General features: G+C 41.2%; 3 protein-coding genes across 4 annotated transcripts; 1 reads left to right on the top strand and 2 right to left on the bottom strand.

Moving 5' to 3' along the window:
* Nucleotides 1-4677: 4677 nt before the first annotated feature.
* tmem120aa (transmembrane protein 120Aa) lies at nucleotides 4678-8968 on the bottom strand. The gene is made up of 12 exons (XM_068331180.1): nucleotides 8821-8968; nucleotides 7824-7942; nucleotides 7516-7647; nucleotides 7350-7409; nucleotides 7155-7250; nucleotides 6984-7073; nucleotides 6811-6876; nucleotides 6627-6688; nucleotides 6129-6221; nucleotides 5979-6043; nucleotides 5820-5888; nucleotides 4678-5346 (listed from the first exon to the last, which is right to left on the bottom strand). Exons 1-12 carry the CDS (start codon nucleotides 8896-8898, stop codon nucleotides 5233-5235), a joined length of 1044 nt encoding a protein of 347 aa, XP_068187281.1. The 5' UTR covers nucleotides 8899-8968; the 3' UTR covers nucleotides 4678-5232.
* Nucleotides 8969-9962: 994 nt separating this feature from the next.
* styxl1 (serine/threonine/tyrosine interacting-like 1) lies at nucleotides 9963-11997 on the bottom strand. Its single transcript, XM_068332035.1, has 8 exons — nucleotides 11895-11997; nucleotides 11730-11791; nucleotides 11405-11504; nucleotides 11179-11312; nucleotides 10939-11084; nucleotides 10758-10855; nucleotides 10550-10662; nucleotides 9963-10258 (listed from the first exon to the last, which is right to left on the bottom strand). Exons 1-8 carry the CDS (start codon nucleotides 11995-11997, stop codon nucleotides 10127-10129), a joined length of 888 nt encoding a protein of 295 aa, XP_068188136.1. The 3' UTR covers nucleotides 9963-10126.
* A 748-nt stretch (nucleotides 11998-12745) lies between these two features.
* LOC137606266 (hepatic and glial cell adhesion molecule-like) lies at nucleotides 12746-16086 on the top strand. 2 transcript variants are annotated; one of them, XM_068331444.1, is made up of 7 exons: nucleotides 12746-12910; nucleotides 13884-14225; nucleotides 14735-15016; nucleotides 15097-15190; nucleotides 15258-15322; nucleotides 15399-15472; nucleotides 15548-16086. In XM_068331444.1, exons 1-7 carry the CDS (start codon nucleotides 12826-12828, stop codon nucleotides 15668-15670), a joined length of 1065 nt encoding a protein of 354 aa, XP_068187545.1. In that variant the 5' UTR covers nucleotides 12746-12825; the 3' UTR covers nucleotides 15671-16086. The 2 variants fall into 2 exon arrangements, with proteins under 2 accessions (XP_068187545.1, XP_068187546.1); XM_068331445.1 differs by having other exon boundaries at nucleotides 12775-12910; nucleotides 13478-14225.
* The last annotated feature ends 71 nt before the right edge of the window (nucleotides 16087-16157 follow it).

Raw genomic sequence — 16157 nt, 5'->3', positions numbered from 1 at the left:
TTTTTCAGCTGCCAGATTATATAGTTGCACATTCAGTCTGTTCACCACCTATTAGCTCCTTTGCACTCAACCGATTATAGATCTATGTATCTATATAAATGGATTATATATCAGGAGTGAAATTAACTGGCTTGCAGCGCTGTAACCTTTGACCCTTACAGTATTTAGCTTTAGCCCAGCAAAAGATAACAACACATTTCATACAGTATTTTGTCCCCAAACACGACTTAAAATTCACTCCCCAGTTTGCACACAGGCTCTAACGGCAAAAAGAACAAGGAGCATCATTTAAATAGAAGTCCCACCTTATATACAAATATATGTATACTTCCTTCAACTTTGTTTTGCTTGTTGACGCCGCGGCTCAGCATGGAGCGCATGATCATTTCAAAGGCAAATGGTAACCAGGGGAAACTGGAAGCAGCAGTGACCAACAATGGCCGCAGTGAAAGTGACAAAAGCCGCTGAGACAGAAGGTGACCTTTTTTGGCTTGTGCTGAAAAGATGAAAACAACAGCAATAAAACCAGAAACCATGGAAAGAAAAGCTCTTCAACAAGGCAACACGAGCACTGATGTAATATTTTAAAGTTGTCTCAGTGGGGGTTTGTGCGTTTGAATGTGTATTTCAGCACTCCGGTCTGTGCAACGCCGTGCAATCCCTTGTTTGGAGTTGTCAGCGTTGCGTTCGTATTTGTTTCTGCAGGCGTACAAACAGCGTCTGATCTTTTCAGCTTCGGCCCACTGGAAACCAACTCCAGCAGGTTTTACATACGGGATGTGACCTCCTGTCACCCCGGAAGGTCACCTCTGTCCTATGCAGGTTTCTGGGGATGAGAGGGTTTAACAATCCCAGGCTGACTTGGCTTTTATTTTTCACCGTGATTCTTTTTTATACCTAGAATTCACTGTCTTTAGGCAATGACTATTAAAGTGAATTAAATTTTAATGGAGCAATTCATTAGCTCTTCACCTCATTATGCTTCAACGTGGAGATGGCTTTGAATAAGCATTCATGCAATCTCAGGGAAAATAAATGTGTAGAATATAAAACAGTAAAGCCAAATGAAACACAGAGAGGACGACAGGAGCTGACGCATCATTTGGACGTGGAGAATCTTTGCAAAGGAGACTCACGCTTGAGTTAATCCATCCCATGTCTGGCTATAAGCTTAGCTAAATAATTCATACAAATTAATCTAATCTCTTTAAAAATAACGAGTGCCGACACACAAAAACATGTAAATGACAACTCTTTACTCTTTAGTCAACACAAACTGACAGCTGCAGCGCTGCAGCAACAATGAAAGTCTTTCCTCTTGTGATTGGCTGCAGACCAGCGTGCATGGACCTGACCAATGAGAGCGCTGCATGCTGACGGTGCACAGCAGGAAGCTGCAGGGTGTTCATTCTGCATGGTGCGGGGTGATTGCGTTCAGTCACATGGGGAACAAAATGTGTTGTGATTAATTTTCTTTTTGGCTCAGATGAAATTGGCCATCTGGTTTGTAACTACACCGTGTGTGGGAGTGGGCTGGTTGACCCGCCTCATTGTTCATTCTTTGGCCCCTCAGGGCCAGAAAATTTCCTATATGTGGGTCAAGGACTCTTCTGGGTGCAGTTGTGTGTCTTTACATGGATCCTGTAGATTGCATGCATTCATGATTTGATTGGATGATTCATTGTCACTCTAACAAAGAAGTCAAATGTGCATCACGTGTTTGTGACTCCTGTGCCAGTTCTACAACGAGTTGGAATCATTTTTTTTGAACCCTTAGGATCAAATAAGAGTCTTTATACTTATTCAAAACTGTCCAATACGTATTTATTCCTTTCTCTGTAGAGAAGTGTTCAACAGTAGGGGAAAAAAAAACAGTCGGTGCTTATCCTCAGAGGATTCACCCTATTGTTCCTTTCAGTATTATAATAATTGTATACTGTACTATCCCATCATGTATGATGTAAAAGTTCTTTGTGCTTCAGTCCTGCATTTGATAAAGAACTTTAAGCAGCATCAGACACTCGGCGGCACTCAGGCTGTTCTCTGATGCCGTTTGATGGTTCAAAAGATATAAATGTAAAGGGAGATGCAAGACAGTCTACTTCTTGCTGTCTGCATCTTGTGGTTGCCATAGGAACCCGTGGTCCAAAAAAAAAACTGCCAGAAAGCCAGAATATAATCAGCTCAACAGAGTGGGGGAAGTCCTGCAAGGTTTGGTCCCAGAGAGCCGCGCTAAAATAAAGATGAATTCTCTTTTTTCTCCGCGCTCTGCGGGCCATGAAGATCTCACTCGCTGTCAGATTTCCTCATTCCTCATGGTCTCGTTGAGCAAGTGGATGTAATCGCGTTGCCTTCTCATTACATATGCATATTTAATTTGGCAGTCATTTCACATTTGAAGAGGTGAAGGAGCTGCTGTCATGGGAGCTAATTTACTAATGAGGATGGAATCATGGCTGCAGGAGCCCAGAGCTGAGTTTTCTACACGCCCTTATTTTGTCAAATCGTTTACTTAACTTATAGACATGACTTCCATTTTTCTCTAAAGACTCATTCATGCATCTGATTAAAAAAACACAGGCAGATGGTGATGATTTCAGCATTGGAATCACTGAATAATATAACCCTTAAAAACACCCAGTTTGTTTTTCTCTTTCTGCTAAAACCCTCATAATATTTTTGTTTCAGTCACCTGGGGGCAGCAGAAACACAAAGCTAACATATTACCAACTTTCATGTTGACAAGGCAGTTCATTAGGAGTTGTGATGTCAACATGATGTTGCCAAGCAACCACAAAGTTAGCTACTGACCAAAGAAATCGTCCATTTCATGACCTCAAAGTTTTCATGCAAACAAATGAGAGATTTAATGTTAATTATAGTATTTGTTCTCTTCATAACTTCTTATATTTTTATTTGTCTTCTCTTTAGCCAGGAACATCTGATGAAGATGCAGAGAAAATAAAGGTCTTGATCTTTTTTTTTAAAAAATTCCCAGCAAGATCGCAAATAATTAAATCCCCAACTATTCCTTTCACACTTGGCCAATCCGTAGGGAGGTAAAATGAAACTTTTAAGAGGCTGCACGGAAACCTAAACATTAGAACCCTTCCGTTATCATGAACTAAGGAGGAACTTTCCAATCAAATATGACAACCTTTCTCCTCCTCATTGTTCAGAATCACCTCCTCCATCAGGAGCAGCTTCCTCTGCTGGCCTCTGCTTTACATCAGCCTGTCCCAGACGGAAGCTCATCAGCGCTGCCTCCTCTTTCATGTCAACTCTCTGAGAGGAAGCTGGTGCAGTTTGGACCTGCTCAACCACAGACGCCCCCCCCCCCCAACCCCTCACCCTTCCTTTCGCAGCTAGACTCTTTCCCAAGCTGGGGAGGGAAGGTGAGCACAGACAAGAGGTCTTTATCTGGGTCTCAGAGGGAGGCGGGTTAAGTTGGAGGTGAAGGTCTGACATGGTGGCCTGTCTGGCGGTTCCCTCCTTTCCTCCCCAGCTCCTGATGGGAGGCTCACACTCGGTCCCCGATCCCTGTGTCCTTGGGCTCATTCTTGACGGCCCCCGCTGCTCCCCTTTAATGAGAAAGATGAAAGAGGTGCAGGCTGGGAGAATACCCAGCACTCCTCCTTCCCTTTCACCACCGCATTCACTGTGCTCCCCATCCAGACCCGCCTCTCTCTCTCTTTCTCGCTCACTGGCCCTCCAGCAAATAACTCGTCTAAGACTTTCTGCTGGGTGGGGGAGTTCTACTGGAGGGAACTGGGACTGAGGATGGTTTCCATTTTTAATTTGTCAGGTATTATTCATTCGGATGCCATGTGCAAATTTCTTTCCATCCTTTATTTCTTTGTGTTCTGGCTCGTGGGGCTGAACTTATTGTCTGGGGTCTCTGGTGGTTGTTTCATTGAAAGTACTGGTTACAGTTATGAACCAAATTCAATATTTTATTCATGAAATAAAAATTATAAAATAGGCAGTATTTTATAATTTATTTTATAATTTAATAACTCATTAAAGAGGTAAATCTGCTCCGCTCTTCAGATCAAATCTATTGTATCTTTAAATCAATTATGTAGTTTATCAGCAAAAGCTCCCTTTTGCAGTTGTTTCAGCAAAATTAAACACACACAGGGTTTGGTTTTCTTTTATAATACAGTATGTTGGGTTTAAGTTATAAATAACCATCATGTACTCTAGATGACAGACTACAGCAGATATTTGTATGGATCACTCACACCAGATCAATGAGTCTGAACATTCTGATTGGAAACCTTCCGTGAGGGAAATGAACACTGACCTTTATGGAACCAAAAAGTGCTGCAGCTCATCTCCTCTTCCTCCTCCTCATCAACATTATCATCATAATCATCATCATCAGGCTCATCATCTGGGAAAGGATTCCCAAACCTCAAAAAAAGAAAAAGTGTGAAATTTGTCCACAAACAATTCAAGACTTGTTGAAGAATTCCTGCGTTAGACGGTCTGATGCTGCCCCCTAGTGACCAGGGGTAAACTGCAGCCACGCCTCCCTTCAAATCCAATACCTGAACGCATCAAAAATAATGTGCTCAACATAAAGCAAAAGAAATACTAACAACAACCGATTAAGAAATATTAATAAATGGTTATCTTTTATTTTTAAACATATTAGATTCATAACTGAATGTTAAATGACACACATCCATCCTTTTATTGAAAAAAACAACTAATCATCTTGTCTCAGAGGCGGGTACACCTCGGATGCGTTGCCAGTGCATTGCTGGGCCCTTTCATATTCTAAACTTTTGTAAAATAAGATGATATTCATGTAACATTTATGTCAACACCAGAGGAAGTGAGAAACGTTTGCAGGAGTGATTTTTTATTTATTATTGACCTCTTTCCTTAAAGCTAGAATTCACAGCAGCTCCTGAGTGACTTCCTGAAATAAATATAAAACAGGTAACAGATTTTTTTTCAGTAACACTTTCTTGAGGGACAGTTGCCGAGCACCTGATGGAGTGTTTCTGCCGGGTCAGACATGATACTTCAGTTACACAAACATGAAATCAGAAGGCTTTAGCAGAACACACAAGATCCACCAGGACAGCAGTCAACATAGACAAAGAGCTCCAAACAGACTCAGAGACGTCTTTGGTTTATAAGCAGGTTGACTTTTGGTGATTGTCGAGGGGTTCTGGTGGGAAAGGTCCAGTTTCCAATCATTGTTTTGTTGTTCCAGTCTTACAAGCTCTTGGTCTTGTCCTTGTTGTTTGTGTATTTCTGGTAAACCACCCCCAGTGTGGTGAAGAAGTTCCCCAAGAAGAGCACCATGTAAGAGCAGCCACACATCGCAACCTAAACCACACACACACACACACGCACACACACGCAATAAACCCATCAGGTGATCTGCAACTCATAGAATTTAAAAAAAAAAGTAAAAATAGAGAACAAACACAAACATAAATGATCTGCATTCACCTTTGTCTCTTGTAGTTTAGAATAAAGGAATGAAAAGATGAAGCCTGATCTCTGATCCTAATGGATTTCTGATCAGAATGGAAATAATTTATTGGAAAGCTAATAAAAAAAAGTGAAAGGCTTTTTTCATTGTCCTTCAACATGAAGGGTAATTATTTTTTATGTCTGTTTTTATTGCTTTAGATTTCATATCTGATTGGTGGAGAGTCAGGCTGTTCAGGCCGGCTCTTCCTGTTTGTGACATGTGGACTAACTTATGACCAGACACACAACGTATCAGTCAGGAGGTGAATCTGTGGCGGTTCCACATTGTGAAAAACAAGCGAAATAAAACTGCATGCACCAACCTGCCACTCTTTACACTCTGGGAGCTGCGACATCTTGAACAAAGTTATGCTGTTGAAGAGCTGCCAGAACTGGAACCAGGAGGAACAAAGTCAATAAATCTTCCGCGGAGGCTTAGGGGGACGTAAGCTAAGAGCTCCGCTAAGTGGGAAACTACTCACTTGACCAAAGAACAGGAAAGGAAGGAGGAAGGTCAGGCCTCTCCACATCCAGGACTGGAAACCCTCTGAGAGGAGGAAGAGGAGGGAGGGGACACGTTAGCTGCTGATGCTCCTCTAGCACAAAGCGCTAGCATTACTGTTGTCACTCACCGACTGTCAGGTCCATGTTGTGTCGTTCTCCCAGCGCTCTGAGGCGGTACAAGCAGCCGCTCTGGTAGTAGTACTGCAGGAACTGGACGCAGCCTGTTCAACCAGGAAACAGTTTGATATGCGTGTTAAAGAAAGACTTTATTTGTGCTGAAGAAGCAGCATCAAGACTTTTAACGCTCAGATTTATACTGCTAGGTTTTTCCTTTTCATGGAGATCAAGAAAATAAATATTCATGCTAAGCTAATAAGCTTTCTCTCAGCTAGCGTTTAAATTATTCTTTCCCACTCTCACCACCAGGATCAGGAGTTCACACCGTCGAAGTTAAGAGTGTGAAACAGAATTTAAACAGGTGACTCACATGAAGATGAACTTTATGTGAGTCATCACCACTAAACCCTGCAGGACTAAACTTGATCCAATACTGATTAACACACAGTATAAATATTCCATTAGTGTTGTCTGCAGCGTGGGACCGGGACACAGCTGGAATCTCTTACTCTGGTAGAGACAGTATGTGAGGAACTGGTCCCTGAACATCTGGTACAGAGCGCCTTCAGGCCTGAGAACAGACATACATCTGATGAGACGCCAGCAGCAACACAATCAGCCAAAGATTCAACACCAACAGGTGACAGCAGGTTTATAATAATATGCATCAGTATAGGAAAGAAGGTCACTCACCATGTTAGCATGACTCCGGAGAGGAAGGTGGACACGTAGTGATGAAAAACCCACCAGCCTTTGATTCTGAAACAACAGGGAGGACGAAACGGGTCACTCAAAAGTGTCGAGGGTTTCTCTTCATGACAGGAAGCGCTTCTACGATTATAAACACACAGGAGACAGAAGCGGACCTGGAGCCGTTGCTGATGAGGATGCTCTCCCTGATGGTGAGGGTGCAGTAGTACCACACCAACAGGAAGTTGAACAGGGCATCCAGGACTCTGAACACAAACACAAGTTTAGAAAGATGTCAAGAACTCATTTTCCACTAAAGCACAGTAAGGACACAAAAGGAGGCGTACCTGTAGCTGAACAGGAAGCGACACGTGAAAGAGAAGATGAAGATGATGACTGTGAGGATCAGCTTGAACTTCTCGTATTCGTCTTTGTAGGCGAATCTGTCCGGTGAACAGAACCCTTGTCATTATTTTGAAGTGACTGTTTCCAACGTAAATGTTAGTCTTTACAGTTAAAACATGGAAATAAAAGAGATTTACTTTGACTGTTTGTTGAGGAGCGTAACGTTGACGTTTCCCAACACGAGATTGAGGTACAACCTAAAAAGGGAGAGGAATCAGACTTTCAGTCTAATATTTCTTCTGCGGTGTGGTAAAAATAGCAACACTACTAAAACACAGAACCAATCAAACGAGGGAAGCGAACCCATTCTTCTTTGGTAGGAAAGCTTCCATCTCAGAGAAGGAAGTTATTCTGTCCTTCACGGACTCCTGGATTTCAGCGATGGTCTCCATCTCCTCTGTACTTAATTTGGGTGTCGGATGATTTTCTTGACATCTGATTACAGAAAAGCAATTATGGCATGTTCAATTTTTACATTATTTACAGCTTGTTTCATACAAAGAACCCATTTTATATAAATCTTTATGACTCTCTTCCAGTTCTTAGTTTTCTCTCTTAACTTAAAAATGAAAACTTGTTTCTGATTGGTGCGGTTGCGGATCAATATATACTCTTTCAGCGCAACAGTGAGGTCCTTCAGCTTCTTCCTCTGACGGGAGATAGCACCGGAGCAGCCGTTCTGCAGTTTGGTCACCTCCTCAAGCTTCTGTTTGTAGAGACGATGGGTGTCCTGGAGGTGAAAGAAGGAGCTTTAAATTTTGATTCAACTACAGGTAGAGAGCAGCGCCTGTGATGATGGGTCACATGATCACACCAGTGCTGTACCGTTACCTGTGATGTAACAGTGGTTCTGTTTCGCCATCCGCAATTAGTCATGTGATGATGGTTTGAATCACAATTCAACTATCTGACTGGCTGTTCGTGTCCCAGCATGCAATTCAGGGAAAACCGATTTGTTTTCTAGTACATGTTTATTGTACAAATACCACAAACATAAAGATTTAACACACAAAGCAAACAGGAAGGTATAAACTGTAAAATATCATTTAAATGACATTAACTTGAGGTTGGACAATACGTTTTATGATCATGCATTGATGTCATGTAATTAGTAATAATGTTATGATGTGAAATAATATTTATACTGGTCAAACAATGTAAAAATACATCAAATAAAAGTTGAAGTACCCCCAGCTGCCATAATATAGGTTTTTAGTCATTTAGTAGTTAAAAACTCTCGGGAAGAAGAAGAGGAAGAAGAAGATTGATACAACAGAAATTAGGATTATATGTCGGATTAGACAAGATGGTTTTCAAAACTTTTCTATACAGTCAGCCAAACCGACACACCGGTTGGCTCCACGGTGCGTCCTCAATCGGTGCCGTGCTGCAACATTGTGACAACAGTTCCGCTGATATTTATCTACATTAAAATCATAAATCCTTTATTCATGCTTTTAGTTTGGCACATCAGACTTATTTTTAGCGGCCGACGGCGGCTGACCGTGAGTTAGTGTACTCATCCACGCCTACAGTGTTAGCTTTCCGGGTGGAACTCACGTCCATGGGGTAACATGTAGTCGAGGAGGGGCGTTCCGTTTGACTTACCAGAATTTGTTGGTGGTTCTTCTCTAAATCATCCCATTCGCGTAAACATTCAGTTAAACCAGTTGGACTGAACAACATTTTCTACTAAATTATGAAGGTACCGTTCAGGAACTGAGGACAACCACGTCAAACCCCACCGTGTTGTCAAAAGAAGTGATAATCCGACAAGCAATACTTCCGGTTTAGCCTTCAAAATATATTTCAAAATAAAATCACTTCCTACGCTCCTGAATGAAGAATCTACAGCTTGACAAACTTTATTGTAATTCGTAGACGTTGATTATATATTAGAGATGCTCAAATTTAATACAAGTAGTATTTATGAATTTATCTTTTCTTTGCTGTAAGTCCAAAGTGATACTGGAATGTAGAATTTTTTTTGTCTTGTATGGCTGGGAGATGTGAAGCTAGAAATTACTAGAAAATGTAATCACATTTGTTCCTCCAAGCACCGAATTATGTCACATGGATGTTTATTTTTAAACGTTTCAAGGGCAAGGCAAGCGCTTTTATTGCGAAACATCAAATGTAGCATTTCGAAAACATCCGGTTACGTATGCTAGCGATCTGTCTCCGTGTGCTAATTTGCTGAGAGTTGGTTCAATCGAAGATCGCCTTACGTTCAGCCAATCAGCACCAGGACCTATAAGCGACTCATTAATATGCAAATTTAACCCTGAGTTTTGTCTTTCAAGTACAGTAACATTTTATTGAAGTTCCACAGTTTACTTAACTAACTTTTAATATTACCTCATTCTTTCTACCTTTATCTTTCTGTCTGAAATGTGATTATAGCGGCTATTTGGTTGCTCATCTATAAGGACCACGTTTCTGCCTTGCAAATTAACTATCAGGGCATAATTTACCAACGTTTTTTTGGCTTGTGACCTTAAAAATGTTATACAACTTACTGTGCAGGGGAAACTTCTGCATAGTTCCTCTGATAGAGCCATGCATGGATTGAAAATAATGTAATTTATTCATAAATAACATTGTTTACATTGATTCTGAGAGCAGCAGAGTAGCCTTAAAGATTTTTTTTTTTAAAGAAAGATAAAATAACATTGAGTATTGAAAAGATGCTCTGATTTTAAGAAAGCTTAAAGTGATGAAAAATTGATTTTAAAGTTCATAAATTAGGTTAATATGTAAAATATACAACTGTCATAAATCACACAAAACTACCATAAGCAAATACTGTACATAAACAAAGATTGAATTTAATTCATTTGATTGCATTTTTTTTTTACAACAGGAAGTGAATATGACCAATCAGATTCACCATCTTAGTTGTTCATTCCCTTCTTTAAAAAAGACTTTTAGAGATATCTGTGACTTTTGTTCCCTTGGTGTGAAGCTCCCACTCAGACAGCTGCTGCAGGAACCCTGTGTTTGGCCTCATGCTGGGCTTACATTTAAGTGTTTGCCTCCAGGCCTCCTGAAAAAAAGTCAAAACAATCATCTTATCTCAAGTGTCTGTGAAAATCCCCATTGCAAAGATTTTGATGTGTAGATTGATTGAACATGTATCCAAAACAATTTTGTTCCTGAAAATTTCTGAGTGAAATATTCAAACTCACCCTCAAAGCATACCGTTTTTTAAAGTTTGCATTCTCTATTTATTAAAAAAACCATACTGGCTAGTTACAAGTCAAGGACGTAGATGTTGTGCTGATATTTAAATTAAATTCTGCACCTCCTGGGAACAAACTTAATGAGCCCCACTTGCCTCCAGTGTATATTTTAGGTGGTGCATGAGAAAAGCAATGGTTGCAGCGCTGCATCGGCTTGTGCCCTGCTTGGAGACTATCATTACTCGAGAACCAGTGCTGATGTGTGAATCTGAAAATAGAATAAAGAAAAAACTGCTTTTCTTAAACCATTGCCCATAAATTCTGTATTTTTATTCCATGAAATAAAATGTGAGCATGACTTACCAATGAAACTACAAAGCCTGTCAAACCATGAATATAAGTCAGAATCCACTGAGTCAGCCACGGGGATGTTCAGGACAGTCTGGTTCGTCTTTGAGGGTCTAAACAATTTAAAAGAAATTCAGTGGCAGTAAAACATCACATCCAGACTCTTCTCTAACGATGTGATTCCATCTTGCCGTACTCCAGAGCATCGGTCTCTGAGATGCTGATCACAGCACTGATTTTAAGGTCTTTGAGGATCCCAACATCTCCGTATTGTTTCTGGTCACCCATGTACATCAGTCCAGCTAAGACCTCCACCGGATAGGCCTTCAGGTCCTCCAGCTCCTGAGATGATCCAGAAATAGATCCAGAAAACAGCCAACAAAGCGAGTAATCATCAAAGACTTAATCAGGAGTGTATCAGGTGGACTATACTCACTGTGATGGTGTAGAGGATTTTCTCAGTCCTTAAAAAAGTGTAAATTGCAGAGAACCTCTGAAAGCCTCCTCTCACTATGCGGACCGGGTAGAGGCTAGCTTCAGCAAGCATCAGGGCACATCCAAGGGCTCGACCTATGATCACGGCCGATAGTCGAACCAGAGAACGTAAATGAAACTTATGGAACATCATCTTTTTGTCAGCTAAATCATCCTGAGACGCTCACCTTGTTCCTGCAAACAACTTGTGCTGCTGTCATAGACTACAATGTGCTGCATGCTGTCCACCTCCACGGCCTCTGGGGGGAGGAATGTTCCCTCTGCATTCTGGGAGGAGATGCCAAACAGTTCTTATAGTTCACATCCAGAATAATCTCACATGCCGAAGGAACTGCAGTAATAAGATGCACTAATTAAACATTTACAGCAGCAACATTATTTGCACTATAAACGTGTCCCCTCTGTGTGATCACTTGAAATGCATGTAGACCACCTCATCAATAATGCTACTAATGCTTCAACAGGTTTGATATTTTACATAAATCTCCTTACCGTTTTGATATTTTTAGCCGTTATGATGTGATTTATTCTGTAATCTTGAATCTCGCGAGCATCTGGAAAAGAGACATGCAAAAAAACAAGTTAAATTGAGCACAAATGCAACTCTGAGTGGTCAGACATGAGCTGCCAGGATGAACATCTACGACCTAAACCCACCGATCAAACAGAGGTAGTTGACCTCTGCCAGCCTGGACACACAGCAGCGCTGGTTGAGGAGATTATAGAGTTCAAACGGTTCACACAACACAACGCCTGCCATCGCACAGGAAACAGGAAAACACACCAAACAGAAAAGTATGGGTCCTGCTGCTGTTTGCATGGGTTCTGTTGCTAAGCAACTCAGCATCTTCCCTCATTGGTGGTTGGTAATGATGTGGAATCTTAAAGTTACAGCTACCAAGCTGTGCAACAGGTCTTGAAACAATTTTTTTTTTTAATTTATTGCTTTTTTGGTTACTCAGCAGATGAAATATGACTGAATTTGTGCTTCATTTTGGGTTTAAAAGATGTTATTAGGAAATACCCATTTTTAAAAATGCATTCAACACTTTGGTCCAGGTCAAGGTACAGTACTAAATCTGTATGACCATTCATTGTCTCCAGAGTTGATAGAAATCTTCAGAGAGCTGTCATGAACTCTCAAGCTTTTGTTGGATGCTGGAAAAAGAAAAAAACCCCGCAACAACCTGCACATGGACGAAACTAAAGGTAATACTCTCCAACAACATTCATGCTTTACAGAGGATAAACCTTTGTCAAATGACCCCACTGACTTTTCAATAAAGCCTCTCCTGAGGCCAAACCACAAACAAGACAAACGGACATCCAGGCACACACACACACACACACACACACACACACACACACACACACACACACACACACACACACACACACACACACACACACACACACACACACACACACACACACACACACACACACACACACACACACACTTACTTTTGTCCTGAGAACAACACGTACCCAGTCCCCCCAGAGCCTGAATGAGTGACTGTTCTCCGTCCCGTTCAGGGACACAAATCATGCTGCTTCTCTGTGACCAAAACAAAGCTTCAGACCCACGATGAAGGCGGAGAAGAGGGCTCCAGTAAAAATCAAATTCATTATCAAAATTTTATTTCTTGCGTGTTTTGGTTCATTCAATGCAGGTAAGTCAAATTTTCTTCTTGCTGATATGTTGCTGATATGAATGCATGACACAGTAGCATCAGGTTTCATTTGCATGTTTGACAAAAAGTGTCTGCAAATTCATATTTTACTTGCATCACTGCAAAGGATTAACAGATCATTTGTGATGACTTTTGGTGATTTATTTATTGGTTAATAAATACTACAAATTCCTTTAATAATTTCTGCAGTAACCTTTTGCTTCTTAGAAATGCAGCAGCTAAATGAATGAAACCAGGTTCTATTATTGGGAATAAAAACTGCTGTTTTAAATCTATTAGACGGCTGTGTTCCAGTATGAACTGAGTTTGTGAGGGGAACATGAACATAGATGGAGTATCTGCATGGTTTGATCCAATATGAAATTAACCTTTAGGACATTACATGATGCATAAAGTTAGAACATGTTGAAATCAAATTCAGTATCAACACAACACACAGACGTCACACTGTTAGCACTTGTTATCGGGGTTGACATCAGATTGTGTGGGCGCTGTAACATTCCTGTGTCATCCTGTTTTAAAACAATCATGCAATTGTGCCCACAGGTTGCCACCAGCGCTGCCGTACCCACAACCAGTGTTTCCAGCAGTTGATTTATTTACAGCTGCATCCCATTGCCGTTGTTCTGTTATTGTGATGAGCAGCTGAGTCACTGATGCTCTCTCTGTAAAGCTAACCCATGAAAGGAAACATGAGTGAACAATCCCCACTTTTGTTTGTTCATGTTGGCCCATCCCAACAACTGACACCTGTTACCATGGTGATGTGCATTTGCTGTGCAAGCTGGGGCCAGTGTGCAACACGTATGGAGAGATTGAACTGAATTGAATAGTGTCTGGAACTGTAGCCAACATGGTTCCAGTGGCAGGATTTGATGCACGATTCATCAGATTTAGCTGAAAAAAAGAATGGATGCATTTTGCACATCTAACTTTGTGCATCTCCTTCCAGGAGGAGTGCTGGCGGTGAACATAACAGTCCCCAAAAGCCTCATCAGAGGGACGGTAGGGGGGGAGGCCGTCCTCTCTGTCCTCTACAGCAGCTTCAGCCTCGACCTGCCGGTCATCAAGTGGCAGCTGGAGAAGGAGAAATCTGTCACCGTCGTCCAGTCGATCGGAACCGACATCATCGGGACCCTGAGGCCGGAGTATCGGGATCGCATCCTGGTGTTTGAGAACGGGACTCTGCTTCTTCACAACCTCAGACTGTCCGATGATGGAATTTATGAGGTGGAGATTTCCATTACAGATGATACCTTTACAGGAGAGGGCAGCATCACGCTCACTGTGGATGGTAGGACGTCACTGAAAGCACAGATCCGGAACATTTAACTCCCAGATTCTAGTGTCCTGGGTTTAAAAATGATTATAAAAGTGTTTTAATTAACATATTTTGTAATATATTAAATTATTATACAATGATTAGTTTGGAAATCAAATTTGAATTTAAATTTTAAATATTAAGAATTAATTCATTTTTATCATAGCTACAGTTGTTTAACTAAATCTGCACAGTAATTCTGAAATAAAGCTGTAAATCATTGCGGTAAAGACAAAAATAGTCTAAAAACTGGAAGGAAATGGAAAATAAATTAATAGTTATATAATGTATAAGTTTATAAGGTACTTTGGATATACTCGAAAGTACTCACACAAGGTTAAAGGTCATGTGCTTCTCTTAGTTCAAGGGGAAGTAATTGAACATTTGTCTAATTTGTGATGTCATGTTTTCTGAAAACAACAAGGCTTAAGGCGGAGTCTTGTGGTGCGCCGCATAACACGTGAACTATTCTTTATATCCAGAGTCCATATCCAGGCCTTACATCCACACGGCAGCGTTGTCCGTCCTGGAGCTCAGCGAAAACATCACCCTGAACTGTTCCCATGACAACGGCACCAGGACCTCATACAAGTGGTTCAAAGGCGGAAAGCCGCTGGCTAACGTGACGAGATTCTTGATGTCACCTGACCAGAAGGTTCTGACCATCACGCGGGTGTTGATGGCAGACGATGACGTCTACAGCTGCGAGGTGGAGAACCCAGTAAGCGTCATGACGAGCCTCCCCATCAGGCTGACTGTCTACAGTAAGTAAAGCAGCTCAACTGTTCAGAGTTCATGTTCTAGTGCTGCTCTGTTCAGTATAAACACAAACTGAACCCACCAGGGAGGAGTTCCCTCTACATCATCCTTTCCACCGGAGGCATCTTCCTCCTCATCACCTTGGTAACCGTATGCGCCTGCTGGACACCATCCAAAAAGTAAGAGTTGTGGATTAACTAGTATAACAGTAATTACAAATTACTCCCATTTTATTTTCTTTTTCAGGACCAAGCATCCATCTAGAAAGCCTCTGTCCAGGGTTTCTTGCCACTCACCAAGCAGTCACACAGGTCTGGTATCATTTACTGCATGATGACTCCACTGTGTCGACTGACTGTTCACACACCATCTGATGCTTTGCTGCAGGTGATGAGCTTCCAAAGAGGACAAAACACAAGGGGATCAATGCAGTGACTTCACTTTACGTTCTGCAGAAAAAGGTATCCAGGAAACACTGAAATAAAAACACTAATGAATAACTTTATTGATAACAGTGAATGGGTTTTGTTGGGCAGGACCCCTCCAGGGATGACTCATCCATGAACAGCGGTGGATCACCTTCAGAACTCGACAGCATGCTATGCTTTACAAACTCCCCCAAAAAGCCCACTTCCTGGTCCACCCACAGGTATATCTGAACGCTGTCAGCAGGTGGGAGGACAGACCGACTTATTCCTGCCTGCAGCTTCCTGTTTGGAAAGATCGTAACACTCTTTTCTTGGCCTTTACAGCGATGTCTGTTGACCTTTTCTATTACATGAAACTGAATATGAGTTGCTGTTCAAGTTGGCGTGACGTCAGATGTGCTTTCTAGAGTGTATCTGGATTTAAATGGTGACTGAAGCTGGAGTGTTATCAGGTCAAAATCCATCAAAAAATAAATAGTTTGTTAATGTTTGTTTGATAAATCATGTTTTCTGTGGTGAAATGAAATGCAGCAGTTATTGTGCAATGTTAGTGTAATTATAGAGGATTTTAGATGTATACAAAATGACATTTGATTAAAAATCTATTCCAAAAAAAAAGATGACAGATCATAATGACAGAATAAAGATTACAAATCATAAACCTCTTCTGTTTTAACGTCATTTTGGATGAATGGAGAACAAAGGAAAGGTTTCCAAA

The sequence above is a fragment of the Antennarius striatus genome, chromosome 13, assembly GCF_040054535.1.
Source record: "Antennarius striatus isolate MH-2024 chromosome 13, ASM4005453v1, whole genome shotgun sequence".
Classification (NCBI taxonomy): Eukaryota; Metazoa; Chordata; class Actinopteri; order Lophiiformes; family Antennariidae; genus Antennarius; species Antennarius striatus.
This window is presented reverse-complemented; position numbering and strand designations above follow the sequence as displayed.

Bases quoted from the DNA above. Each gene is read 5' to 3' on its own strand.
- styxl1 (XM_068332035.1), bottom strand. From the start codon at position 11,997: ATGGCAGGCGTTGTGTTGTGTGAACCGTTTGAACTCTATAATCTCCTC. The intron at 10,856-10,938 runs GTACGGCAAGAT...TAAATTGTTTAG, and splicing joins TCAGAGACCGATGCTCTGGA to ACCCTCAAAGACGAACCAGA. The intron at 10,663-10,757 runs GTAAGTCATGCT...TTCTATTTTCAG, and splicing joins CAGGCTTTGTAGTTTCATTG to ATTCACACATCAGCACTGGT.
- LOC137606266 (XM_068331444.1), top strand. From the start codon at position 12,826: ATGAAGGCGGAGAAGAGGGCTCCAGTAAAAATCAAATTCATTATCAAA. The intron at 12,911-13,883 runs GTAAGTCAAATT...ATCTCCTTCCAG, and splicing joins TTTTGGTTCATTCAATGCAG to GAGGAGTGCTGGCGGTGAAC. The intron at 15,191-15,257 runs GTAAGAGTTGTG...TTTCTTTTTCAG, and splicing joins TGCTGGACACCATCCAAAAA to GACCAAGCATCCATCTAGAA.
- tmem120aa (XM_068331180.1), bottom strand. From the start codon at position 8,898: ATGTTGTTCAGTCCAACTGGTTTAACTGAATGTTTACGCGAATGGGAT. The intron at 7,410-7,515 runs GTTCGCTTCCCT...CTCCCTTTTTAG, and splicing joins TTCCTACCAAAGAAGAATGG to GTTGTACCTCAATCTCGTGT. The intron at 7,074-7,154 runs GTACGCCTCCTT...GTTTGTGTTCAG, and splicing joins CGCTTCCTGTTCAGCTACAG to AGTCCTGGATGCCCTGTTCA.